This window comes from Telopea speciosissima, chromosome 2, assembly GCF_018873765.1.
Source record: "Telopea speciosissima isolate NSW1024214 ecotype Mountain lineage chromosome 2, Tspe_v1, whole genome shotgun sequence".
In the NCBI taxonomy this organism is placed as follows: Eukaryota; Viridiplantae; Streptophyta; class Magnoliopsida; order Proteales; family Proteaceae; genus Telopea; species Telopea speciosissima.
In genome coordinates, this window is record NC_057917.1 from 49500190 (window position 1) to 49528155 (window position 27966).

Sequence of the window (27966 nt, forward strand, 5' to 3'; positions counted from 1 at the left end):
CGACAGTGGATCACTGCCTTCTGCCTGAGGTATTCGCGGAAGAGTTGTTGGTCATTGAGGATCTAACGCTGTAGGTCTTTGATCTGACCCACAGTGGCTGGTGCATTAGGATCAGGTACTAGCTCCATGGGGGCTTCAATGGCTGCTTCCGGGTTGAGGTTGTCCACCCCCACTTGTTGGTTCTCTGGTATCTCCTCCTCATGAGAGACACGATCATTGACCTTGTGACTTGAACTCTTTGGAGGAGGTGATCCGTTCCCCTCCCTCGGGGCACTGTTGGTGGAGGGAGCGGTCTTCCTGCTTGCCATGATTGATCAGGTATGGAAACAAGCTAGTAGATACTATGGCTAGCATCGTTCCCACAGATAGCGCCAATCTGTTGCATCAAGAAATCACTCAGCGGTCCCTCGAGTGCCGTAACCTACAAAAGACCCTGGGGTGACAAAGGAGAACCGGTGTGGTTCCGGCCTAGGACTCTCCGATGCCTAAGTTAGATTTCTCTGAGCAAACAGATGAATAATAGTATTCAATATGAGTTCAGATGTCCCCTGATGGGGCTGTGTACCTTGCATTTTATAGTAGTCTCTGGTGGTGTGGAGAGTCCCAGTTGATATAGAGTGTTTGTCGTAGGTGATAGAGTCCCTGAGTAGCAGAGCTTATCCTAATTGGTTGTCTTCCCGAGAGATGTAGTGTCCTTGATACACTAGGTAGTTATCTTCCCGGGAGAAGTAGTGTCCTTGGTAGACTAGGTAGTTGCCTTCCTTAGAGACGTGGTGTCTTTGGAAGTTGCCTTCTTGTGGGACGTAGTGTCCGAGTGGCCTTAGTAATCTTGGTGGATAGATTCATCTACGTGGTAGATGGAGTTCATGGTGTATGAGTCCGTTCAGTCCACGTGACTCGATAGGCGGTGGCCTAGAGTCCTTGGCGACGTAGTCTTGTTGATGGCGATCCGAGGGAGCTTGTACTTGGAGTTGACGTGTGTGGGCACAACGTGTGCCGGGGACGTCATGCCCAAGTCTGGGTCCGGGTTCTCACCCACAATCTGCGCCCGAGGTGCCCATGCTGGGTTGGGTCAAATCCTTACTTGGTTCTTCATTTTTGGGTTCTTGTCCTGAACCGGTCTTCCTTATTGGATTTGGACACGTGGCGGGCCCTGATTGGTTGGTGAGAATTTGGGCTCATCACGCCCTATCTTAAAATGTTGGTGAATGGTGTGGGGGTGGGTAAATATGTCCGATTACAACACTGTGTTGTAACCGGATCGGTTACAAATAGCTTTACCCTAAACTTATATCCATATTTAATTGATTAGTCTAAATGGAAATGAATTTCACCAAGCCCGTGTAGTCCATAGTTGGAAAATCGGATCTTGACTAGGATGACTCGTTCGATTCGAGTCAAAATTTTGGAAAATCTGGTCAAAAGTCATGTAGCTTAGACCAACGTAAAAAATGACGAGACTCGATCGGTATTTCTACAAACTTGGCAAGTTTAGTTGTTTTTTTTTTTAAACCATAAAGTCGGTTCACTTAGAAACTGAGTTGAGGAAAATAGTAGATCTGTATTCTAGAACAATAAAGGAACCCTCAACTCCTCAACTCCCTTCTCTTCTTATTCAACCTCATAAACTCAAAATGCATTGATATGTGATTCCTTGATTATTAATTTTTTTTCTTGTTTTCCTTTTTTGGTATTTTTCTGATTTTTATTAATTTATACATATTTATTGTATTTAAAACAGGAAGAGGAATGGGTATGCTAGCAATATACCGTATGCTAACACCCTATGTGTCTATTTCTCTCTTCCCTCTTTTGAAATTACTCCCTTACCCCTCAAAGGGAGGAAGAGAGAGATAGACACATAGGGTGCTAGCATATGTATACCGCTAGCATACCCGGCCTTTTCCCTAAAACAAATGTGACTAGTTTTGACTGGGTTTGACAAGACTGAGTTAGCAGGTTTTTCTAGAAACGAATCGTATCACAAAACCTGGTTTTCCATCTACTATGTAGTCAGGATATTCTTAATGGGGTGTTGTTCTCTGTACCCCCATGTGCCTGGGCGTAGGTTGCGCTGCGGCACAGAGAACATTCTCCCATTCTTAATATATTATAGGCTAACATTCACCAAGTTTCCCAATAGGTTCCGTTTTTAGATCTTTATCCCCTGTGGTTCCCTGGCCGGTACAGTTCTTGCAATTCCTCTCATAGGGGGCAGAAATGGCCACCTTACCCCCTGCACTAACATATTGCCTAGGTGGGGTCCACCTCCCTCTTATTAGAGGCACTAGGGAACTGTACCAGGCAGAGAATCGCAGGAGATAATTTTCCTCCGTTTACTTATTCCCTTTGGCCCAGCCAATTTGTTCCTTTGTAAAGTTTTTCATGAAAATGATATTTTAGATTAAATATTTTCCCATTTAAAATATGGGAAAAAGAACACTAATCGGTGTTGTGCCTAGGCGTGTACTTGTGCTAGACCAAGGATCGTAATCTCTGGATCGGATCGGGATCACCCAAACTCGGACAAATATGACACTTTTGCCTCTGTTTTTTGTAAAAAAATCTAATTTTTTTACCTTTTTACACTTGTCCAAACAAGTGGATCGGATTCGGGATCAGTCTCGACCAATACCAATCCTTTCCGCCTTTCCAGGGGCAGCATCGGTCTTTTCACGCTGGACTGTTTCTAAGCACAGCACCTGTTAGCTTTGTTTCTCCTTTAAAATATTCTTAGTTTTCTAAAAAAGAAAACGTTGAAAATACGCCATTAACCAACTTTGTTAGTCCATTGGAGTGTGTGGAATGTTGTTGTCATTGTTGGCAACGTATTTGGTCATAGTGGTGTTGTGGCAGTAGCTATTGGTGGTTTGGAAGAGCTGAAATGGTCAAACAGTCACCTACACAGCTATAAGGGTATTTTGGTCATTTGATAGGGTTACAAGGGTACCCGCACTTGAAGAACACCATTTAACAGCATATTAAGTCCTTAAATAGTCTTTGACAAAGGGGCGAAGCAGCAGGTGAAGGTTTCATACTGATAAAGTTGTGATTTCATAGGTTCATGCAATGGCAGTGAGTTTAAGGTCATTTTTGGAAGGTTTAATAGCATTTCTGGGTGAAGTGGTCTTCATGAGAAATGAATTTCGAGTCATGGTTCCAACACAACTGGTCTTGCATCATTTCCGTGTTGGTTGAGAAAGTTACAGTTGTTTCCGTGTTGATGCGCAAAAACGGAGCAAATCTGGAATAGGCAAAAAGTTTTATACTTAGCCAATTTTTTGGTCCTTTTTTTTAAGTGCTACTGGAGACAGAGGTTTCCCATTGTTTTGTTAAAGTTTCAGAATCACTACGGGCATCGGATCGGCATCTAGTGCAAGATTCCTCTTGGACGTCGTGGATTGATGCAAGACCCTTTTTAAAAAAGAAGGAAGAGAGAAAGAAAATAAGGGATTTGGTAGTGGAGTGTGACATCAGCATGACATCACATTCTATTTCTAACGAATATGGCAGTGTGAAATTGGGTATTTTTCGAGAGGAATCCATTGGAAGGAGTTGCAGCATCGGTTGAGCATAGGAAGTCGACGATATCACTGGTTTATGCTCGATGATTCCGTATTGAAGATGGTTTGAGCAGTGGAGCGTACACAGACTCGATTTCTATGCGTCAGAGGCTTCATGATTGTTCGATTACTCTACAAGAGATAATCCTCAATTGTAAATCCCCATTGTGAGTTTCTAGGTTGCATGTTTAGTTGAAAAAAAACCTAGTTTGATTGTAAGCCAATATTGGCCAGTGTATTGGGGGATTTGGTTATGTTATTTGCAATTAATTATTGTAACTCTGTCAAGTGGGGGCTTGTACAAAGATTGGGTAGTTGCCCTCGATTGTGTTGTTGCACAAATCGAAACAGGGATTGTAGTTCCCGGGCTGTTGTTGCAGTAAAAAATTTGAGTAGCGTGTTGAGCAATATACGAAACCCTGGGTGGGGTATTGCTCCGTAAGCGTAGGCAGTTTGGCCAAACCACGTAAATTTTGGTGTCTTGTCTACTTTACTTTCCATTGCATATATTGGAGTGTGTTTGATCTGCAGAGTGGGGTGCACTGTCTGGTAGACCTGGCCACACAGTGGTTGCGAGGTGAACGTGCATGTGTGTTGTAGAATTGATAATTACGGGATTGCCCCAGCTAATCAGTTTTGCTTAAAGTCTTCTACATCGACGTCAACACATGGTTGAAATTTAGGAATTATTTTTTACGAACACTGATTCACCCCCCTCTTAGTGTTAACCTGGGATTAGGGGTGTAAATGAATAGCCGAAATCCGTTTCCATATCCGTTTAGCACTATCCGAATCCGTCCGAAAGCTAAACGGATGCGGATATGGATAGGCTATAGTTATCCAAAAAGCTATATTTACATGTAAACGGATAAAATATCTGATCCGTATCCGTTTAGCACTATCCGAATCCATCCGATAACTAATCGGATGCGGATGCGGATATAGCACTATCCGAGCCGAATCCGATCCGTTTACAGCCCTACCTGGGATCAACAAACTCAAAGAGGAGCTCTTGCCATCTAGATTCCCAATGACTTGGATATTCCTAGAAAAGAAAACGCTGAAAATGAGGGAGAGTTAAATACTTTCGCTCTTACATGGGTCCATGACAAACCTAGAAGGTGACACATAAATTGAATAAGTAATATTATTCGATTATTGTTTCTTACTCAGAAATCATAAAAGCTTCATAGAAACTTTTTACCATAAACAACAACACCAGCAGCAAAAAAAACAACTGAAGTAGAAGAACCGATGAACCTCAGAGAAGACGGCAGAAAATTTTTCAGATTTACGAGTGGAGATCAACACATAAATGAGTTAAATTTTTTTTCTACTACAAGGTCGAAAAGAGCTTCTTCAAATGACTAGATTAAAATGGAGTTTTGTGAAAGTCTGGAAGATTCAAACTTGCAGTTACGAAGAAACAGAGATGCATTAATAAGTTTAGGAAACTATGTCGTTAAATATAAATTAATAAAACGAAATACTTTGAACAACAATAGGGTCCATAGCTCAGTGGTAGAGCATTTGACTGCAGATCAAGAGGTCACCGGTTCGAACCCGGTTGGGCCCTGAAAATACTTGTTTTTTTTTTCTTTTATTCTCTCTTGCTTTTCATCCTAGCTAGCACTCAAGAGTTTCTTTTCTTTTCTTTTTTTTATTTTTTATTTTTTATGAAAAGAGAATATATTAAGTAGAAAAGATATTAATTTACAAGAGAGCCCTCAGAGAGATGTCCATTCTTCTCATCGAGGGTTTTACGGGCCAAACTTGACAACTTAGTCATAAGATTAGTATCTTCTAGACATTTAAAAGAAATACTAGAAAAGTTATTTGTAAGATCAAGGAGTTCTAAGAATTTAGGGAGAACATGCCAAGAAATAAAAAGATTTATGGGAAAAAAACTTGAGCAGTTCTCGATTTAGACTCCTAACTTCCATGACATTGAAAAGAGTTTCTTCTTCTACTTCGCTTGGAGAGAGATTATTTTACTCCGCTAAATATCTAATGATGTTTTTGTTCCAGGCTCAGCACTTGAGCCTCGTTGGATTCAACCAAAGTGTATGATGTAAGTGATAGGAAGCAGACATGATTAGGTACCTTGGTAGCTAGTCCATGCTATAAACGACAAGTGTTTGATATTCATGGTTTTAGTGCATGGTATCGGTCAACTCGGAAATCAATACGATATTGGATTGGTATCAGCAAGGATTGGCCATATCGGACAAATTTGCCCATAATCTTCCTTTAAAAATAGGTTTTTTTTTACTGATTTACCCCTTGTCTATACCGTGTCACCGATACATATCAACATGGTATCGGGATCATCAAGGTGCAAAACCAGTACAGATCGCCTGTATCACTGATACTTAGAACCATGTTGATATTGGTCTATGCTGGCCCTTCTAACGGGGTTAGTCTGTTGCTTGTATTTGTTGTTTTGGCAGAATTGATTGTGTAAGCTACATGTCAAATGTACGAAAACAGCTTCAGTCCCCCTAACAAACTTACTCATGGAAATTACCTTCCAGCCATCTAACGACAGCTAGTAAAGTTTCATTGAACTAAGGGAGTGTAGAACTAGATTGGAGTGTAACGAGAGAAATAGATTGAAGTTCTTTAAGAAGTTCGAGAAAAATGACCCCCAAATCCTCTAATGGTCATGAGTACATTCTAATGATCATTGATTATTTCATAAAGTGGGAAGAAGCCCAATCTTATGCCAAGGTGACAACAACCAAGGAGGCCAAGTTCATAAGTAACAATATTATCTATAGATACGAAGTCCCCCAAGAGCCTATATCAAATAAGGATCCCACTTTAGAGAAGTGAAGAAGAGCTATGTGATAAATTGAACATCCATAGTCAAATGTCTTCACCTTATAGATCTCAAATCAACGACGCAGTGGAAGCTGCCAACAAGAATATCAAGAGAATAATACATAAAATAGCACAAACGCACAACAATTGGGCCAACAAGTTACCCTATGCACTTTGAGCCTATAGGATATCCATCCGAACTTTGACTGGGGCAACACCTTACTCTTTGGTCTATGGAATGGTAGCAATCCTTCCAGTCGAATTAGACATTCCAAAATCAGAATGGATCAAGACAGGATTTCAAGGGTTAAACCTTATGTCATGGAAAATATGAAGAAATATCAGCATCAAATGATACAAACATTCAACATGAAGGTCATACCACACCAACTATTCGTTGGTGACTTGGTGCTTAAATAGCAAAGAGCACTCATACATGATCCATAAGAAAACTTTAGGCTCAATTGGAGTGGCCCTTACATCATCAAAGAGATACAACCCGAGTAAGCGGTTTGAGTAGTCGATCAAGGTGGAATGAACTCCCTTACTTGACAAACATGGATCAGGTCAAGAAGTACTACATTTAGAAGATTTTCTAATAGAAAACTATGTTTGACCTGATTCCTTAAAAATCAAAGGATAGGTAGGCAACTTGGTCAAATACCATCAAGTTCGGTCACAAATATAAAACAAAACAAAATATGAAGTTTAATCACAAGTTCAAAATAGAAAAAAAATATCCAAAGTCTTTAAAAAAATTGTTCAAAAAAGGAAAAGAAGAAATGTTGAAATGAGGTCCTACTTTTGGCAATCAGAACACCCTAAAATTTCCTAATAATGACTCAAGTCATCCACCTTCTTCTGCAACTTGGCAATCCTTTCCTTCAAAATAATAGGATCATTGGTGTCTTCACCATCATCCTCATCATCCTCTTTAGAGCGCTTAGAGCTTGAAGAACTCAAATCCTTTTTCTTACCCATGTGAACCTCCTCTTGTCTTTCTTGTCATCTCATGCACCATGAGATGTCATCCATGTTGCGTATTCAGCTGTCACCTCACCTTCCTCTGAAGGGTTCACATTCTTCAAAATCGTCTTCGATCGCCACAAACTTGCAATCTTGTTCACCATCTCTTGATCAAGTTGTTTCACTAGGAAAAAGTTCACCAACTCCGCATGAACATCTTGAGTCAGTCCATGTTGTCGGCATAATCAATTGGGTGTATAAAAAGAAGTATGATATAATCCCATCAAATGAACGTAGTTGCATCCTGAGGACTTTAACACTAGGGCGTCCACGAACCACCAAGAACACCTCCACCAGATGTTATTAGAGGCAATACGGGAAAGAGTGTGTTCCCAAGTGTCCTAATGGTGATACTCCATTACCACAGAGCAGAGAAATAGTGTTCGATTTTGAAGTCCCCCCTCATAGACTTAACAAATTGCAGCCTCTTAGAAAGCCACACTTGCCATATAATACGGTTAGGGTAACATAAAATACATGGCCAAAGAAAACAAGCAAGAAGGAAGAGAAAATAACGAGATACTTGAAGCAAGTAAGGGCTACCAGAGAAGTCTTCACTATGATGAATATAATTTCACTAAGCATATCCAATCCCCTCATCGTTTCAGCAAGGACAGTGGGAATGATGTCATAACTCCGTTGTAATTATTTGATAACCTCCATTAAAACGGGAGAAGCACCACGGGTAACAGAACGGAGAAGGAATTGAGAGACAACACAAAATTAAAGGCTCTCTTCCGACACTCCATAAAAGCATGGTTATCTCTATGCAGACCTGCAAAAAGGTAAATCACCATCAAGACATCAATACAAAAACCATGCACAAAGTTGGGCAAACAGTTCCTTTCCAACCCAAAGGACATGATGTCTTTAGAATAGTCATTTTCAAGTTTGGACGTATCATATCTCTGTGACAAGCGGAGAGAACATGCACAAAATTTTTTATAAGTTGGACATACTTCAGCAGTGCCAAAGCGAAATACATGCACATCCGGAATCCAAAAGTGTATCGCACCACCAATCAAGTCTCATGACAAAACCATTGCCTTCATCCCCACCAATGATTGAAGATGTACTATACCCAAGGCTTCACGATCATCTTCATCATCGAATCAATCTATGAACTCAAGGCCTTGTCCATAGCTTCAGCAAAACAAAGCAAAGATAGAGAAAATTCAAAGAAAACTCTTCAAATGAGTAAGAGAGCCATACAAACAACCCAAGTAGAAAGTGAAAGGTTTTTTATACTCCCCTAGGCCTTAATAAACCCTACAAGGATGTGCAAGGATCTAAGAATGGAAGGAAAATCATAAAATACTATCCTTGAGCTAAGGGAAAAGGAAATAAATTGAAATTGAAAACTCAGAATTGATAATGAAAGAGCCCGAGTCGACAATGAACCAGGGTTCCACTAACATTGACACACTGTCGATTTCCAATACTCGATGTCAACACAAGGTATTTTCACTGTCTTACACAACCTTCTCATAGTCGAATACTAATTGACATTCAAAAATATTTCATCGATGTCGACAGCACCATTTGTTGATGTCGATAACCCTCTCTTCACTGTCGATCGACAATAAGTCATGTCGACTGTTGTCATTTCTCAGTCAAGTTTAGTTTTTGCATTTTGGACAGTCCACACTACACCAACGGGTCCCTACCGTCTCAACACCATAACCTACCCCTAAGGTCACAATGGACTGCTTCACATCATATCCATATTCATACAATAAAATTTCACTATTTCATGCCTTCAACTGATCAAAAAGCTCAAATTGAAATTAAAAATCATTGAATTAAGATTTCCAAAAATATTTACAAGGCCAAATGGGCTAAATTTGTATATCATCCATGAGGGAATACAAAGAACAAAAAAAACCCAAAAAAGCTACTGCTCCCCAGAACCATCCTCCTCATCCTCTCCTTCTTCTTCTTCACTGCTTCCCTCTTTGAGCCCATCATCATCATCATCATCAACCTAAGCAGCAACATCAGTCGAAATCACTGGAGGTTGAGGCTCCAACACATTCTTAGTCGGAGTGGATTGGGCAAAAGCTACAACTTATCCCTCTCCTTCTGCAGCCAAGTAGTCTTCACCTCATACCCCAATACATCGTCCTCCCATGCTGCATAACAACATTAGCATCAATTTTGTAATTTTTACATACTAAATATGCAAGGAACAAAAGCAAATTGACTTACCAACTGGGCCACCCGCTCGCTCAAAGAAGCAATGATCCCCTTGAGGCTGGCCACCATCCCCAACAAATCATCATATATGTATCCGGGGACCTATATAATCACTTAGTCAATAACAGAGCAATAACCTTGAATCAGATACCAACAGAAAAGTTTGGGATACTTACAAAGTCATAGCCACAACGGTAGCCAGCCACAGTCAATGAAGGCCTAGGGATGGGCACCTTCCTACCTAAACAGATGTACGTCCACCCTGGTGTGGGGAAGAAGGCTTTTGGTACCCTATGCAAACACAAACGTTCAATAGAAGACCTTGCTGGAACAGTACCACCGGCTCAGTGAGGGATAGCTACAAGAGGAGACTTGAAAGAAGCCTCGTCACCCCTAGTAGACGTAGCAGTAGCAGTAGTGGTAGCCTCAGAAGGCTCTCTGGCAGTAAGGGCCTACCAATAAGCACGGACAAGTCAGTAATAAAATAAAAATAAAAAAATCAAGAAAATTCAAATGCAAATAATGACTTACCCGTGGACTAGCAGGAGTCAGACGAAGACACATTAGCTCCTTCGTCGTGTACTAGCGGTAGCACCCCCATGAGTCATCTCAATGAAGGGCCTCCGCACCCTATAAATAGAGGACCCCCCTCATTTGAATGAACCTCCACACCTCCACACCTCTAAGCCTCCTTGGGAAACGCGCTCGAGTCTATTTTTTTTTCTTTTGAGTTTTTGAAAGGCCTTTTTTAGTCCATTTCGGATTTCTATCTAACTTCCATCTTGAAACTCGTGCTCCCGTTACTCTGTCCACAACCCCCAACAACACGAATCATCTCTTTTACCTATTTTCACCCATTTTACCTACTTTCACTCTGTTTTCAATTTTTCTACCAAACCCCTATCAAGTAACCCTTATTAGTCCTGCATGATGTCGTTACTCTACCTGAAGTGCGAGTGCCAAGTTCCCAAAACTCCTTGTGATGTTGTTACTCTACCCGAAGTATGAGTAGAAAAAGTTCGGTTTATAGTCATTACTCTACCCGAAGTTTGAGTAACCCAAAAATCTCACATAGCCATTACTCTGTCCGACAAAAGAGAAGCAAGCTATTTGTTTGTCTCCACCTGAGCCGAGAGATATTTTCTATTTCACATCTTTTGGCATTGTTCCCTTTTGTTGGTTTTACTCGCAAGTATACATCTATACTTTTTCCTTTACTTTTGGCACAAAGAGATCATTAAAGTAACTTATTTTCGTGTACATAAGGAAGCATTTGGTTGCGTAAATCAATAGAATCTAATTCCATAGAATCATGATTCTGAAGATTTAAAACCGTTTGGTTGAAATGATCGTCGATTCATGTGAACCCAAGTAATTCCACAATTCAACGTGATATTGATTTGTACTGGAATTCACCTCATGAGGTGAATTTCAAATTGATTCCATAAATTCTGCCTCTCATATAAAAAATGGGTGATTTTGGGTGAATCCAATTTTAGACCTGAAATCGCGACTCTTCTAGCTCTCGAAAGAAAAAAAAAACCTAGGAAAGAGCTCTCATCACCGAGGTGCAAATGATCTAAACTCGCGACTCTTTACAAGCTCCAAAGATCGAACCCTAGGAAGAGCTCTCATTACCGAGGTATGCTTTGCCTATTTATCTCACTGTCACTCTCTCTCTCTCTCTCTCTTGGTCCCTCTCTGCTCTTTCTCACCCTCCCTCGCTCTCGCTCTTCTCTCACTCTGTCCCTCTGTGATCGATTTATATTTTTTTCACATATATATGCTTCTCCGTTCGAGTTAGGGTTCCTTGCATGATTATGTTTTTTGTGTTTTTTTTTTTTTTTTTTCATATGGTTTTCCAGCTACTAGGGCATTTGGTTAAGGTGGTCAACAATCTTGATGGAATTTTGATTAAGTTTTTGTGGTTAATATCCTTGATTCATAACCTAGTCGATCAGTGCTCTCATTTGTTGTTGGAGTTATCTCATTCTTCTTCACTCTATTTCTACTCTAAAGGTCAGTTCGACGTCACCTTTTAGGTGCTCCTGGATACTCTGTTCTGAAATCTATTTTCTTTTCACTAATTTTGCATCTCTGTTCCAATCCTTTACTATAAAAAGAGTATGTTAGCATTGTGAAATGCATATATTCTCCTATTTAAACTGCAGTAATTATTTTGGCTTGTCACTTATGAAAACCCGTAGTTCTTATCCTAAAATTTATTCATACAAACATCTATTGATCGATACATTATGACGGCTTAGGAATTTGGTTTCTTACTTTGTTATTATTTATGCCTTATTGTTGGAAGATCTTTATTCTTTAGTTTTTTTTTTTTTTTAACTTGCTTAGTTTTTGTTCAAGTGCTTGCCTGCATCTAATCATTCCTGGGTTAGCTATATAGCTTTCCCTTTTCTGACTTTGACTTTCAAGTTCCAGTTCAGTGTGTAAAAATGAATAATGATTTAACTTCTTTGCATTGAAGTTTTTTGGTCCAGTCAGATCATAAAAGAGGGAGCCATGAAGAGTTTGGTACTGCTAATGTTTTTTTTTTTTTTTTTAAGGGGGGGAGAGTTAGGGTTTAGGGTGAATCTTGGTTTTCAGTAGTAGTTTAGGCAGAGGAGAAAAGTGGGTCTGAACAGAAATATGAGCTACGGGGGGAAGGTTTGAGGCCATCAGTATAAAATATACATTTGAGCTCCACTGGTTGAAGAGCTAGGGATTACAGGTTTTGCCTGTATCCCCTTGTGGTTGCGTGAATTCTAGCATTCACAAAAATGCTTTTGGACCTTTTCCTTTTATTTGAATTACCTTTAGAGTTTTTTTTTTTTTTTTTAAAATTACTTCAGTGATATTTTCAGTTAGTATAGGCTTGTACCCGATGCTTTGTTGAAATACTCATAGGCTTAGTTTTTATTATAATGTTTGGGGGAATGGAAGGTCTTTTTTTTGTTAACAGTTAATGTACTTCTCTTCAGGTATTTTCTTAGATGCATAGGTGAAGTTATTTAGGTAGGTTTTGATTTTCTAATCTAAAATTTTAGACTTAGTAGTGCATTAAAAGCTTATTTTCTATTTGTTAAATAGGTGAATTCTAACCCCCCCCCCCAAAAAAAAAAAAGAAACTTGATATTAAAGGTGAACAAGTCAATCCCATTGGTTGTTTTGTCAAATGTAGAATGCCGAAAAGTAATATTGAACAAAAACAAGATTGGAACTTATGTAATAAGCTCAAAGGCTTCAACATATCAAGCAAGTAGCTAAGCTATACTAGCTTATCTTCTAGTTTGGAAATTTCGCTTGCTTAGTGTCTGGGGTATACTTGAGACTGAAAAATCTAGCAAGTAGCTATTAAAGGAGGTTTTCATCTAAATTTCCTCATATCAAACCAAACAAACCTTAACATATTAAGTATATGTCTTTGATTCATGTTGCTTAGAGGGTGGATAATACCTTTTTTTAAATCCTTTTTAAAGAAAATTTCCAACATTGGTAGACCCATTTGGGTTTTAACATGAACAGAAAGATTTATAAAAATGCACGATTGACAAATAGATTGCAAGAGTTTAACCTCTATATGTTTTGAATTGTAGATCAACATATAAATGGGTACCGATGATGAACACGAGGAGGGTTATCAGAAGTGCAAGAAAGTAATTATATTAGCGGCGGCTGCCTCTGCTATAGGAGCGGAGCACTATAGTAAAATATTTCTCGGTAAAGGGCCGTACTGTGGTGACTCTCTACGTGAAATTGAGGAGACTGGGAGAATTATTGGTGTGTACAACATCACATCTCAAAACATCATAAGAATGAGCAGGATGGCCTTTTTTAGTTTATGTCAATTGGTTCGAGAGAAGGGCCTTCTTTATGATACTAAATCAGTGCAAGTGGAGGAATAGATAGTCATGTTTACAAACAATCGACCACCATACGAATAATCGAAAAAAATCTGCATGATTTTGGACATTTCGGTGAGACTATAAGTAGGTATTTTAATCTTGTATTGGGTGCAATATTGAAATTATACCTAATATTATTGAAGCCTCCAAGTACAACAACGCATCAACGAATAGTAGGTAACCATAGAAGCTTCTAGCCTTACTTCAAGGATTGCATTGGGGTTATAGATGGTTCACATATCCCTACGTGGGTACCGGTTAACGAACATCGGAGATTACACTATAGAAAGAGAAATATATCACAAAATATCTTAGCTGTCTGCGACTTCGACATGAAGTTTACATACATACTTTCTAGTTGGGAAGGATCAGCATCTGATTCACGAATATTAGATGATACACTTCATAAGGATGGAGAAGGAAAGATAGTGGTCCCTCCAGGTAAATACTATCTTGTTGATGTTGGGTTTACCAATCAAAGGGGCTTCTTGAGGCCATGCTGAAATGTTTGTTACCATCTGAAAGAGTGGGAGAAGAGTAATCAAACATCTGCTGATAAAAAGGAATTGTTTAACTTGCAACATTCCAGATTACGAAATGCAATTGAACGTGCTACTCTATTGAAGTCAAGATTCAAAATATTAAAAAGCTAGGTTGAATACCCTTATAAGACGCAATACAGGATTGTTCAAGCATGTGTTCTTCTATATAATCATATTTTTTACCATAATATTATTGAGGAAGAGGAGTTTTTGCAGCAAGAGAATGCCCGACCTAATTTCTGGCCAACCAGGAGAAGGAGAAACAAATTATGAAGATGCAAATGTTGATTGTGACGAATGAGAACATTGAAGATTGGGAACAATTTCAAGAGGAGATTGCTGACAATATATGGGCTGATTATATTGGAGGAGTTACTGATGATGAAGATGGTGATGATGAAGATGTTGGTGATGAAGATTGAGATTTCTATGTTTGTTTGGTCATTAACTACTTTCATTGGATTGCTTGTTGATGTAATTTTAAGTTGAATACTCTTGAATTTTTTTCTGTTTGGTGATTTGACTAAATCGTGGGTTTTATGTATATCTTATTTGTAGAGTTATAAGTTAATTGTTTATATGGAGTGATCCTATTAAATGTTATCTGAATGTTTGATAGTCTTTTTAAACTAGTATTGAATTTGAGTTCTTTGATTATGTGGAATGATTGTATTATAGTCTCTGTAATGGTTAATTGAATTTGAATTATTTGTCTATCGAAAACATGGGTACATGGGAGGATTCATAGGCGAGGGCATGAGATATTGCTTCATGGCCCAATGATGTTTCACATTTTCATGCTAGAGTGTCTTATAGGACATTATAGAACTGGAAGGACTAGAGATAATGGGCTAAGGAAAGATTAGTGGCAGTCAATCTCAGTTGCCATCAAAGACCGGTTTGGAATGGCATATGATTGAGAACAATGTAGAAATCACTATAGAATATGGAAACAAAGGCTTAGAGTGTTGAGTGAACTGCAAAAACAAAGTGGGTTAGGCAGGAACGCAATAGAAATAAGGTTTGATGCACCACAACATGTGTGGTCTGAATTCAATGTAAAGTTGTTAGTCTATCAAATATTTACAAGACCTATAATTTAATTTTTTATATTAAATTTACTAATGTCTTATGATTGTATTAAGGTAAAGTTGTTAATTATTTCATTTGTCAAGTCAAATTCTTGAAAAAAAGTCATATTTGGTTAGATTATTTAACAGAAATTATTTACAAATATGTTTTCATATTTCTTACAGGAAAACAAATCTATTGATTGTGGAATGTTTAAATTTATAGATAAGGGGGAATCTTCATCTTCAAACGAGCTAATAGTGAATACTTCCGTGGTTCTACCCTCCACCTCATAATCACCAAATCCAATCACAGACTATCTGCAGAGATTCATTAGTTCAACAATTAGAGGTTCCGAACAACTATCAAGGATAATTAAGCAGTATACAAAGACATTGGAACACGTCCTTGAAGCTATAATAAAACTTGACTTGAATAAGTAAAGAACTGTAGGAGGAAGTAAGAGAAGATGAGACGGTCCATGTCTATCCTTGAATGCATTGCCTTGGAACCGTTAGACTAAAATTTGTGAATTTTATGTAATTGAATTTAATTGTCGTGTGCATGCTAGTGACGGAGACATTGAAACCAAATAGTTAAATGGTACATTTAAAGTGACTTGCATTTCATTTTTTTGTTTTAACTTTGAAGCTTTATTAAATAGAAAGTGAGCAACAGAGAGATGCCCTTCTAGTCTTTTTAACTATATTTACAACTCAAAACAAAATTTAATCAAAGAAGTTATATCTAGAGACAAAAAGAATATATGGCATATATGGTGGACCATATGTTTTAATTGGAACCCAAACCAAATACCCAACAGAGAACCTTCCTATGGTAGGGAATTATGTGAGCAATACTGATCCAAATTCAAAAACTTTGTTCAATTTGAATTTAGCACTAAGGATGTTGGTTTCGTTAAAATATAATACTTGGCCATAAGTAGCCATGAGTAATTGACACCATCAGGAGATGGAGATGTGTCTCTTTTTTTATTTACTAATCAGAAGTTAGGGCCCAACTACATGGCATGAAGGTGCATTTCAGACATGCGAAGTTTTAACCACAATTACTTTTACTAAGAACGGATAATTTGGCCAATATCCTTTTCACATGATCAACCAGACATTCTTTTACATAGATTTAGGATGAATCCAACTAATAGACTCAGGGTAACCAAACAATTATTCAGATAAATTCAAGATAAATCCAACTGACAGACTCAGGATAACCAAACAATTATTCAGATAGATTCAAGATAAATCCAACTGACAGACTCAGGGTAACCAAACAGATAAATTCAGGATGAATCCACTTGACAGACACAGGGTAACCAAACAGTTTTTCAGGAAGAATCAAGTCACAAAATCAGGGTAACCAAAGAGTTATTCAAGAAGATTCATATTATAGAATTAGGGTAATCAAACCAGTTAATCTTTTAAAATTACGAATCCATAGAAATTGATTTCATGGAATCTAATCCAAACTCAAAATCTGCACCAATAGATTTACGCAACCAAACGCCTCCTAATATTTTTTACAAGAATAGCATGTTTTCCTTTTTATGATTAATGCATCTCAAATTATCCTTGCATATTGGTATAGGACATATCATTATGAAGAATGCTCAAATTCTAGCATCTAGTAGAAAGACCAGTTTAATTGGATGAGATGGGGTGCTAACACCTTTCCATTCTTGTAACCTGAATACTTACCCGGACTCTCTAACCAAACCACATCGAATCAGGTAGCCCTTTCACTCACCCTTGATAGAGCTACCATTCATTGGGTCATAAGCCCAAATCTTAGGTGATGACTCCATTTACTTTAATGCATAAAAGCATGATCCTGAAACTCCTCTTGTTGCCAAGGGACCCCAAAAACCGATTCGGACCGTGGTACCCATACATACATATCATACTATATGTGCTTGTGTCGACCGTGAGTTGGAGTTACTAAATGGATCCTTGCTTCGTCACTTTGTGAACCACGTGGATCATATTCAGTTAATCACATTGATATCCTTATTACCTGAGACCATGTCATGAAGAGGACACTCAATGTCGCTACTTTAGCATACTCCTTAGGATCATGGATGATGCGGTCTAGCGGGACTTGACTGGGAAGTGGTTGGGAATAGTTGGATTGACATATAAGGGCTCAAGGAAAACCATTCGATGATTCACCTTTGTTTTGTGACTCATTGCTCTGGAGACTTGTATTTTTTCGATATAGTCATGAATGCATTACATATTTGGGGGTTAGCAGTGCTCATCATGAGGGATAGAGAGTGTTGAATCTAGTGTAGTTGGATCGTTTGGGGTATTTAAGATTGTTTGTTAGTGATATGCTATGTTGGTTAGGTGGAAGCTTGATATAGCACTCCTACATTGTTCTATCTTGTTAGATTGCACACTACATTTCTTGTATGAAGAGATACACGTGTGAGAAAGGCTTAGATGAATGATTGAGTTGATATGCCCTATGTGGGCGAGTGGGAGATGCAACTAGATCAGGCTAGACCCAATCCGTGTGCTCAATAAAGGGACACACACACATCAGCAGCCCTAATAACCCTAATCCGGAACACTCAGTCTTAGTCTTGGTTCTCATTCTGTCTTTGCTAGTGTTGTGTTCTTTGAAGGAATCTATCATCTCCTTTGGATTTGTGGTGTGGAGTCTCTTCTGGAGAAACCTAATGGGTACCTAGAGATTTTACAAGATTTGCGTCCTTTGTGTGGCTTGTAAACTTAACAGCTTGTGATCCTCTGCCATTGCATTTGTCATCGTTTCAGACACACCCTAACGGTGTTTATTTATCTACACAGGGGAATTCAGTGGCTGACTTGTTGACTTCCTTTGCCAGGATCGGGATCCTCTACAATGAGCATCCCACCCAATAAGCATCCAACGGCTGGGCTGCCTGGGCGCATGCCGGGATGTGAGTGCTGCAGTCCAGCCTTTGGATGCCTCATTGTGCACTCATTGAGCGATCCCTGCATTGGAGAGGATCTGGATCCCCTTTGCCAATAACCACAGAAATTTTGTGATTTGGGATTCTAATCCCCCTCCCTTTTTATCTCATGCTTTGTATGCTGACTCGTGTATGGTCTCTTCGCCTCGTTTGGTTAGATAATATAAGAATTCTAATTGAAAAGAAATAATAGGATAGAAGCAGGTTTAGAATCCTGCATGACTGCAATAAGATCCATCAAAGTTGATCTTAACCCACAAATGAATGCGAGAGGGGGAACACATCCATACTATCCAATTAGATAGTTTGTGTTAATAGGCTGGGGATTGTGTTTATGGGCATTGGGAAGGAGTATGGATTGTAGCCAGGTGGCTAGTACAGGCAGTCATGAGGCTCACCCTAGATCCCAATGATAGAATGCTAATGCTACTGGCCGTAAGAGTTGGTGTAATCAGTTTCTTCTTTGATGGGTATCATAAAATAAGAATTTTGTGAAGCCATTCAAATTTCAAAATTTTTAGTAGTTTTAACTTCAGCTCTCAACCTCATAACGAAATTAATTGTCTTTCCAGGATAAGATGGATGTCCATAGTGTATAGGGCATTTTATATAGGCAACATCTATTGATGGAAAAGCTTCCACACAGAAATGTTCATCTGTGTTTATAGGGTGATAAATAAACGCCAAATGTATGTTCTCTGTGCCGGGGGCGCAGGCTGTGCCCAGACACATGGGGATGGGCGAAATGATCAATGAAAATTAATTACACGTCCAATGAATTTCATTACTCTGAAGCTTTTGTTAATGGAAAATCTACAACATTGTTAAGCATAGAGCAGGAACACAAAAAAGAATGCTTTCATCCATCTTTTCAAGGTATATACAGAACACTTTCGTCAAACTAGGCCAAAATTTAGCTGGGTTCAATCCACTAGTGGAAGAGGAGATGATGATCCACAATCCCATTTTGTGGAGAACTCAGCTGACAGCGAAGACCTACAATTTGAGGAACATATCATAAGCTCAACATTCTTTTCTTTTCCTTTTCCTTTTCCCAGATCCTTTTTCTTTATATAATTTTCTCAGTTCATAAGACCTCCTTCCAAATCCTGCCAGTGACTCTAAGCTTCAGCTCCCTTCTATCACCCCCAGAGAAACACAAGGCTAAGCTCCTTTGTATAATCAGCCCATCGTAGCTGTCACGTACACTGTGATAATGTGTCCTGATGCTCCTAGGCACACCTTGCCATGTCAATTTCCGACTATCGCCACCAACCTCAAGACAGTATCCAAATTTTCTTGCTTCAGATTCCTCACCCATGAAACGAAGGAAAGCTATGTAGACTGGCTCAGTTCCCAAGCAAAATGCTTCAAAGTGGAGGCAGAAGTAATGATTGAAGCAATAGAAGAGCTGTTCGACGACCATATCAAAAAACAAGAAGGGCAATCAGAACATTCTTCAAGTGTCCAACAGAACAAAAAATGAAAATAAGTAGAGCATCACACTTTCAGAGTTAAATTCATGATAAGGCAAAGAGATGTCCAACATTAACAAGGGAATATGCTCAAACAATCAAATTCAAACTGTCTTTCAGGTGGTAAGCTGATATAGGACCCACAACACAAGGTTGCAACACAGATGAATTAAGTAAGCTATAAGTTTGAACTAGACTGACTGTGGTTGTCATCCACGGATATGAGGGGTCTTCAGACCTGGTAAACAAGCAAAGAGTTGAACCGGAGGTTGATTTGCCAGGTCTATAGATTGACTATACAACTCTTCATAGGAGTCATGCCTGATTTGCTATGCTAGCAGAAGAGTATCAGATAAATAGGTTATTGTAACAGACTTAATCTCTAGCAGACCCTGCAGTAGCAAAAGCCTCGTGCGCGGGGACGCTTTTTTTAACAGACTTAATCTTTCTTTTAATTTATCATTTTTGGTGAGATTAAAACCTCAAATGTCTAATTGTCTATTAGGACTCAATGGAAGTAAAAGCAAGGCATAAATCAGAGTCACTATAGGTAAAACAAGCTCACATGAGATTTTTTTTTTTCTCAATCCCCTTCCCTTAAAACCAACCAAAACCCCTATAACCAATTTAGCTTTCAAGAAATAAACCAACTCTATATGCATTGCCTTTTGAAAACCAATCCCTTGAACTAATCCAGAGGCCAACAGGAGGCGTATCCCTAGAAATCATCACAAATCAATTCAGCATGCTTCTTCTATGGCAGGCAACCTTTAATGTACCAGGAAGAATCAAGACAATAAAACTCCGTAGAATAAAATTAATGTAGTTCCAGGAAATTCCTAGTGAGGCTACAGACTTGAAAAATCATCCCAGACTGATCGAGTCTAGATCAATCTAATTGAAGACTTCACATTCAACATACAGTTGTACTGTTTGCTAAGGATGGCAAGTGAAACTACCCCCTTTAAGCACCACCTTCAAAACCTGATCCAGAGGTTGGCTCAATCAAATCGACGACACTAGCTCACCCAAAAAATAGAATGTGGCCAGGTAGCAGTTTAACTAGCCGGGATTGACAAAATTTCACAATTCTACAGGTCTGATTAGCAGTTCAATTTTGCTTGATGTAAATCCACTATGACAGGACCAATCATTTATGTCAGTGGGAAAGTCAACCTCACCACATTTTTTACAACCAAAGAGATTTTATACTTTTACCTCAACTAGAACTTTGATCAAGTTCTTGAATACTTGTTTTTTGACACCATGGAAAGGGAAAAAAAAACTAAGGAAAGACGAAGGATAAAAGAAATTGAAAAATGAGAAAACAATCATTGAGCTTACAGTGAGCGTCCAAGAGATGTTGTCAACTGAACATGGATCCTGTTTCACATAACGATGATTGAAAGTGGACCCCATCTGAAGATCTACCTTATGGCACTCCCTCAGATGCGCCACCAGAGATGGGACATCCCCAGTGACCGAACAATCCAAGTTTGGGTGTGGGCACGTGTATGGCCTGCAGATGCATTGAGCCTCATGCTTCACCTTACTGTAATAAGGGAGTATCACATTGCAGCCACGGGAGTGGTATCTGCAAGTTAGGGGGATTGAAAGAGCAAACTTTTCGAGGGCCAGACATCTTATGTTTCCCATTTCCTTTCTGCAGATTGGGCACTTGTTATTGAATTCTGGTCTGCAATCCGAACACAGGGTATGCCCACCAGGACACTGCAACAATAGGGAGAGAAAAGAAAAGAGAAAAAAATTAGAAACCCCATAATAGATAGTCTACAGTTTACAAGAACTACTAACTCCCATCTCCTACCTTCCATATCTAATTATGGGCAGTAACAATGCTGTAACATTTGCAAGAGTAGCATAATTGAATACAACTATTTCTGAATTTGGGATAACTAATGGGAACTTTACATTAATATGTATTAAATGCAGATGTGGATTATTAGCAATGGTGATTCGATAATTTTTTGGCATGTCAGATGCGGGTAGGGGATTTGTCAGTGGCTGATTCTTCAGGACTGGATTCATCAATCTTTAAGGGACTTTGTACAAAAGTTCTCCTCTTTTATTGACCACTCAATTTGGGCCTTTACACAAGTTTCCTCTGCATTTTTGCAGGAAATATTTGCAAGAGCATCTGTTATCCCCATTCCAAGTATGCATGTTGAGGATACCCGAGTTTGGAAACCTTCTCAAGAAGGCCGCTTTACTGTAAAATCTGCTTGGAACTGTCTTTGGTCAAAGGGTGTGAAGCCTCCATGGTATTCCATTGTGTGGGCGAATTTTTTCCTACCAAGTCAGTCCACCTTTGGGTGGAAATTAATGCAGCGACGTCTCCCTACCGATGACTTGATTATAAAAAAAAGGTATTCCTCTTGCTTCGAGGTGCTCTCTTTGTTTATGTGCACCTGAGGACTACAACCATCTTTTTTTAGAGTGTTCTGTTTCAAGGAAGGAGGCACAAAGATTTAGAACTCGTTAGATGTATTAAAGTGAGGATTGTAGAGAACTAATAAAGGATGAGGACATTGAAGAGAGGTGGAAAGAGTACTTCAATGGTCTTCTTAATGAAGACTCCTCGAGGGATAGAGCTGCAGAAAGCGACACTATTCATAGGGACACACCTCTTTGCGTAGATATGTACATAAAAAGAAAGATGAAAGTAGGCAAAGCTCCAGCCCCAAACGAGATCCCAATTGAGGTGTGGAAGAACGTAGGATTTGGAGATCTATCCTCGCTAACCAGGCTGTTTAACAAGATTATGACCACTAGGAAAATATCATGAATGGAGGAGAAGCATTGTGGTCCCAATTTATAAAAACAAAGAGATATCCAAAGCTATAATAACTATAGAGGCATAAAGTTGATGAGTCAAAAAATGAAGTTATGGGAGAGGGTTATTGAAACCCACCTGAGGAAGGAGACTACTATTTCGGAAAACCAATTCAGCTTTATGCTCGGAAGAGAAGGGTGTCATGTAAATACGTTGACATAATTAAAGATATGTATGCTGATGTGGTGACTAGCATTAGAATAGCGGGAGGCCAAGGCAGTGAATTCCCAATCTCAATTGGGTTACACCAAGGATCAGCCTTAAGCCCTTATTTGTTTGTGCTTATCATGGACGACTTAACTAGAGGCATACAAGATGAGGTCCCTTGGTGTATGATCTTTGCAGATGATATTGTTTTGATGGATGAGACACAAGCAGGGATTAACATCAATGGAGATCAACCTTGGAATAAATAGGTCTGAAGATAAGTAGAACTTAGACGAATATATGATGTGTAACTTTAGTAACTCTGGGATGGATAATGAGGTAGTGATTATTGGTGAGAGGTAGATCCCTAAAAGTGATTACTTTAGATATCTGGGAGCAATCATAAATAAAGAGGGTGACATAGAAGATGACGTTGCCCAGAGGATTAAAATAGGGTGGATGAAGTGGAGAAGTATGCCAAGGGTACTGTGTGATTGGTGTATCCCTTTAAAGTTTAAAGGAAAACTTTATAGGACTGTCATTAGACCAACTATGATGTACGGTATGGAATGCTAGGCTGTGAACAAGTGTCATATAATTAAACTTTGTGTAGCAGAGATGAATATGTTGAGATGGATGTGCGGGAAAACTAGGAAGGCTAAAATAAGGAATGACCATATTAGAGCTGGGTTGGGAATAGCTCCGATTCATGATAAACTTAGAGAGAGTCATTTGAGGTGGCATGGCCATGTTCAACGGAGGCCTTCAGATGCCCCAATTCGAAGGAGCAACCTGATTCAAATTGAGGGAACCAAGAGAGTTAGAGGCAGGCTTAAGATAACCATAAGAGAAGTGGTGAAGAAAGACATGCTTAACTTAGGCCATGCTCTTTATATTACTTCAAATAGAGCTGATTAGAGAGCGAAGATCCATGTGGTCGACCCCATTTAGTTGGGCTTTGATTATTGTGACGCTATTGTTGCAATACACTTCATTCTTGAGGTTTGGGGCTTCCTGTTGAGTAGTTAAGAAGCGGTTCGTAGCTAAGTCCGGTCGATGCCCTAGACTTTGTGTCATTGTTGTGTGCTCCTTCCCTTTACTTTTCTATTATTAATATTTTGTATCTTCTGGGATCCATGTAGTCGACCCCATTTATTTGGGATAAGGCTGAGTTGTTGTTGTCGTTGTTGTTTCAAGGAAACTGTGGCAGCTATTCTTGTATATTTATTCTCTCTCTTTGCCGAACCCTACATCTATGCACGATTTGTTGATTTGGTGGAAGAGAAAGGCATCAGTAGTTCCTCTCTAGTGTAGTTGGTCCGCAGGTTTCATTCTCATTCCATTGCATATTTGGCTGGAACGTAACCTAAGAAGATTTGAAGCAAAGTACAGGCACTCAATAGTTATTATGGAAGCTGTTAAAAAGTGTATTAAAGAGGCTTCTCCTTGATGAAATCAACAGTTAACTCGGTAACTGACTTTCAAATTTCAAGACGGTTGGGTTTTGTTCCTTTTCCATCTCCCACTATTAAAATTCTGGAGATAAAGTGGTTCAAACCAGATTTTAGTTGGGTAAAACGAAACATTGATGGATGTTCCTTGGGTACTCAAGTAATGCTGGTGCGGGAGGAATTTTAAGACATTCAGCAGGATTCTCTATTGGATGTTTCTCAAACTTCCTTGGAGTCCACTCGAACTTCTATGCTGAATTTCCTCTTTCTTTATTGGATTACATTTGGCCAAAGAGTTTGGAATTTCAAAATTATGGATTGAATGCGATTCTTATGCAGTTTTTTTTTTTTTTAAACTCGAATATTAACTGGTACCTGGGGCAGCCCCGAGGATTTTATTAATAAGTGAAGAAAAGGAATACAAGGGGGGACATAACCCGCCTTACCCCAACCCAGGAGAAGAAAAAACACTCTCTACCACCAGGACTTGAACCAAACCCAAACAAAAGCCCAAAAAGAAAGTACAATCTAAGCACCAGTAAACCGGCTTTGTCTTCCCTAATAATACGACAAAGCTCCGAAGGGACCTCCTTCTCTGCATAATACCTAGAGTTGTTGGTCATTTCGCATGCCAAGTTAGCTAACCAATCTGTTGCCCGATTACTTTCCCAGAAAGAGAAGGAGATGAGAGGTTGAAGTGAAGCGCAAAGGGCGAGGACTTCCTGGAACCAATACCAGCAACTCCAAAGGTTGCAGACCTTTTGAGAAATGAATTTCACTGTCCTAGCCAAATCAGAATTAATATAGAAAACTGAAAAGCCCAACTCTGCACATAACCTTAAGCCATCTCTAAGGGCTCTTAGCTCGGCAACTGAATTGGTATACTCTCCATAGAAATTAGCAAAAGCCGTGATCACTATACCATTTCTGTCTCTAATAATTCCACCCCCTCCCCCAATCCCTGGGTTCCCTTTGCAAGCACCATCCACGTTGAGTTTTACTGAATTAAAGAGAGGGCACCAATTAATTGGGAGGGGAGGTTTCATTCTGATGCACCTGTATTATGAGTAAAAAAAATAAGCACATTCTTTGGATCTTTAGCCAGCAATGGCTAGCATATTTGGGACACCTTTCTTCAATCTAATGGAAAGTCACTCACTGCTATCGAGAGATCAATACGGTGGTTGATTTCCTTGCTACGAAGAGTGCGATTTCACAAGTGTCTTATTCTTGGTCTACTCATTCCCAGTTTGTACAAGTGGAAATGTTTTGGGATGAACAGGAAAGATCTACATTTTGTTTTGTATAAAACTACTAGTTTGATTTTTATTGTTTTCTGTCTTAAGGTCTCTGCTGATGGCTCTACCGAAGGTGGATCTTTAATTCAAAAGTTTAGTTGGTAAGTCTTTCTCTCTGCTGATGGCAATGCCGAAGGTGGAGTGTTAAGATTTATTTTTGTTTCCCTCTAGGGATGCCTGGACGTAAATCATATACATCTTTTTTTCATTTTTAATTTACTCTTTGCTGACCTTTAGCGGAAAAAAAATGTGGGTTATAAATATAAGGAAAATACAACAAAAACAAATGATAATTGTCCAAAGCTACAGCATGTCTGGAAAGTTATCCATATTTAACTTTTACCAAGGCCCTCAATTGTAGGCCATTAAACTCCTTCAAATAACTGCATATTCAGACAAAAATCAACAAGTCCAAATGAATTCTAAAAAATACAGAAAGAATAAGGGTGAACTAATATATAAATCAATAACATACACATATAAGAATGGGGAAAATACAACCACAAAAAATAAATAAGCGTCCAAAATTAAATTAACTTCCATCTATCAAATTGGAAAAAATTACAATAGATCTCTAAGAAGTTGCACATACCAAACTTCTATCAAAGCCATCCAATTTTAGGCCATCAACTACTTCAAAATAAATGACAATGCATAGGGAAAAAAAATCCAATGCCCACAAAGATTCTTGGAATGATAAAAAGATCTAACATTGAAATTATGTGTTAGAGTAACACTTGTGCAAGGATTGAAAGGCAGAGAAGCTGTTCTCTTAGCCTGTTTGTCCATGTGACACACATAAGGGGGTTGAAACCCAAAATAGAAAATGAATTCTCAATGAACACATCACACGCAAGTTCAGGGTACTAAAAATAGATATCATAGGGATTTAAAGAACTTAAGTCTAAGAACAAAAAGAGCAAGCAAACCACCTATGCTTCAAAAATAAAGAAAGCCAAACCTGGTGAATAGGTGGGAAGATTGATTTACTACACACAGGACACTCCATTATTCCGTCTATGCCCTTGTTTGGAGGTATAAGGGGCTTTCTTCCATGGGATATTTTTACCGGTGGGTGGGGATGCTCGTCTGATGCTACAGGAGTAAAATTTAAATTCCTTGACACTGAATTAGATTTGTCCATTATAGCAGAATGTTTATTAGAAGTTTTCTCCCTTGTCTGCTTCTTTCCGCGTTAAGAAAGGTCATCTGGTGATAAGAGAAAGGATAAAAGAATTTTCCTCTTCATTCACGGATTGACAAGTCAACCAATTCAAGAATATCATGAACTTGACCATCCTAGAGCCTGCAATCCTGCTTGTACATAACAAAACAATTTGACAATAGTGAGGTACACAATCATTCCATAATGCCCAAAAAAAAAAAAAAAAATGTAAAGAAAAGTCTTGTGTATAAAATTTTCAGAATGAACTCCCCCCAACAATATATAAGAGAATTTCATTTGCACAGCAGAGTATCAAGTAAAATAGAAAGCATTTGATAGATCCAACGACCCTAGAAGTAGGAAATGTTGTAGCAAAAACATTATTTTTAATCTACAAGTTATTTCTTATTTTATTTTTTATTTTTTATTTTTCTAGGAATGAGAAAAGATCGACATACACAACCATCCGGTACCCACAAGTGCAGCAGAAACACACAATGTGGAAAGGTTCCAAGCAAGAATCATGTCTGCGGGTGCCCAAGATAAGGTAAAATCGGTGTGAAATTCGATTCAGTCACAAACAGAAACATTTCCCAGACGCACCTCAAAAAAAATTTAAAAAGTGCATCATTTCAAGAAACCTGATATTCCTAAAATTCGAAATCTGAAAAGAGAAGAAAATGATGCTTTTTAACAATGCATAAACCCTGAAAGAAACCAAATTGATCATGAATCCTCCAGAAATAGAAACCAGGATAGAGGAAGACAATCAAATAAGAATCTCAATTCCGAACGAAATTAACACAAAAATGAACCAAAAAAAGGAGGGATGATATAACTAAAAACAGCCAAGAAAAAAGAAAAAAGAAAAAGCGAGAGAAATGCAATAATTTTTGTTAACAAGAAATTTGAAAATCCAACTGCATACAAAGGCCTTACCAATCGATCTATTGATCGATGTTTAGAAATTCCCGCTAATCGAAGAAAAATAAAAAGCTAATCTTTGAGATTCTTATCATCTATGTTCTTGTCCAACCCTCCTCCCTCCCTCCCTCCCTCCCTTTTCTCTTTGGCTCTTTGCCTTCTAGGTGAGCAAAGTATTTGCATGGTATACATTAAATTCACAGATGAATTAATGGAGGTATTTCCCTCCATTTCCATGTTCGTTTACCTCGTTACGACTCGCGCCTGCGGTACTGTTAAGGCAGGCGAAATTCCGAGAGTATCTCCAGCTACAGAAAAAGCTCCATGAGCCAAGTCCAGTAAATTGCCAGGAAAACGATGGGCATTTGCATTTATGATTTATGAAGGAAAAAAGATTGCTTTATTTCCATGGTCAATCTGAATTCTGAATAGGCGGTGGTAACCATCCGATCTGCCTACTCACTCCTTTCTGTAATGTCATTATCTACACCCGCACTATGGGTTTAAATTGGTTCGGAACCAGGTATTCGGTTCGGTTTTGGTTCAGGTTCT

At 38.8% G+C, this 27966-nt stretch overlaps 1 protein-coding gene and 1 non-coding gene across 2 annotated transcripts; one reads left to right on the forward strand and one right to left on the reverse strand.

The window, feature by feature from the left end:
- The first annotated feature begins 5067 nt into the window (after positions 1 to 5067).
- TRNAC-GCA lies at positions 5068 to 5139 on the forward strand. The gene has a single exon. It is a non-coding gene; the product is annotated as a tRNA-Cys (tRNA).
- Positions 5140 to 19149: 14010 nt separating this feature from the next.
- On the reverse strand, positions 19150 to 27485 carry LOC122653125 (E3 ubiquitin-protein ligase DIS1-like). The gene is made up of 4 exons (XM_043847065.1): positions 27430 to 27485; positions 26287 to 26639; positions 20920 to 21306; positions 19150 to 19511 (listed from the first exon to the last, which is right to left on the reverse strand). Exons 2-4 carry the CDS (start codon positions 26467 to 26469, stop codon positions 19188 to 19190), a joined length of 894 nt encoding a protein of 297 aa, XP_043703000.1. The 5' UTR covers positions 26470 to 26639; positions 27430 to 27485; the 3' UTR covers positions 19150 to 19187.
- Between the last annotated feature and the right edge of the window lie 481 nt (positions 27486 to 27966).

Excerpts from the sequence above, each read along its gene's own strand:
- LOC122653125 (XM_043847065.1), bottom strand. The coding sequence starts at position 26,469 with ATGGACAAATCTAATTCAGTGTCAAGGAATTTAAATTTTACTCCTGTA. Across the intron at positions 21,307-26,286 it reads TCTTCCCACCTATTCACCAG|TGTCCTGGTGGGCATACCCT; the intron begins GTTTGGCTTTCT and ends CTATTGTTGCAG. Across the intron at positions 19,512-20,919 it reads ACATCTCTTGGACGCTCACT|CTCTTCTATTGCTTCAATCA; the intron begins GTAAGCTCAATG and ends GTCGTCGAACAG.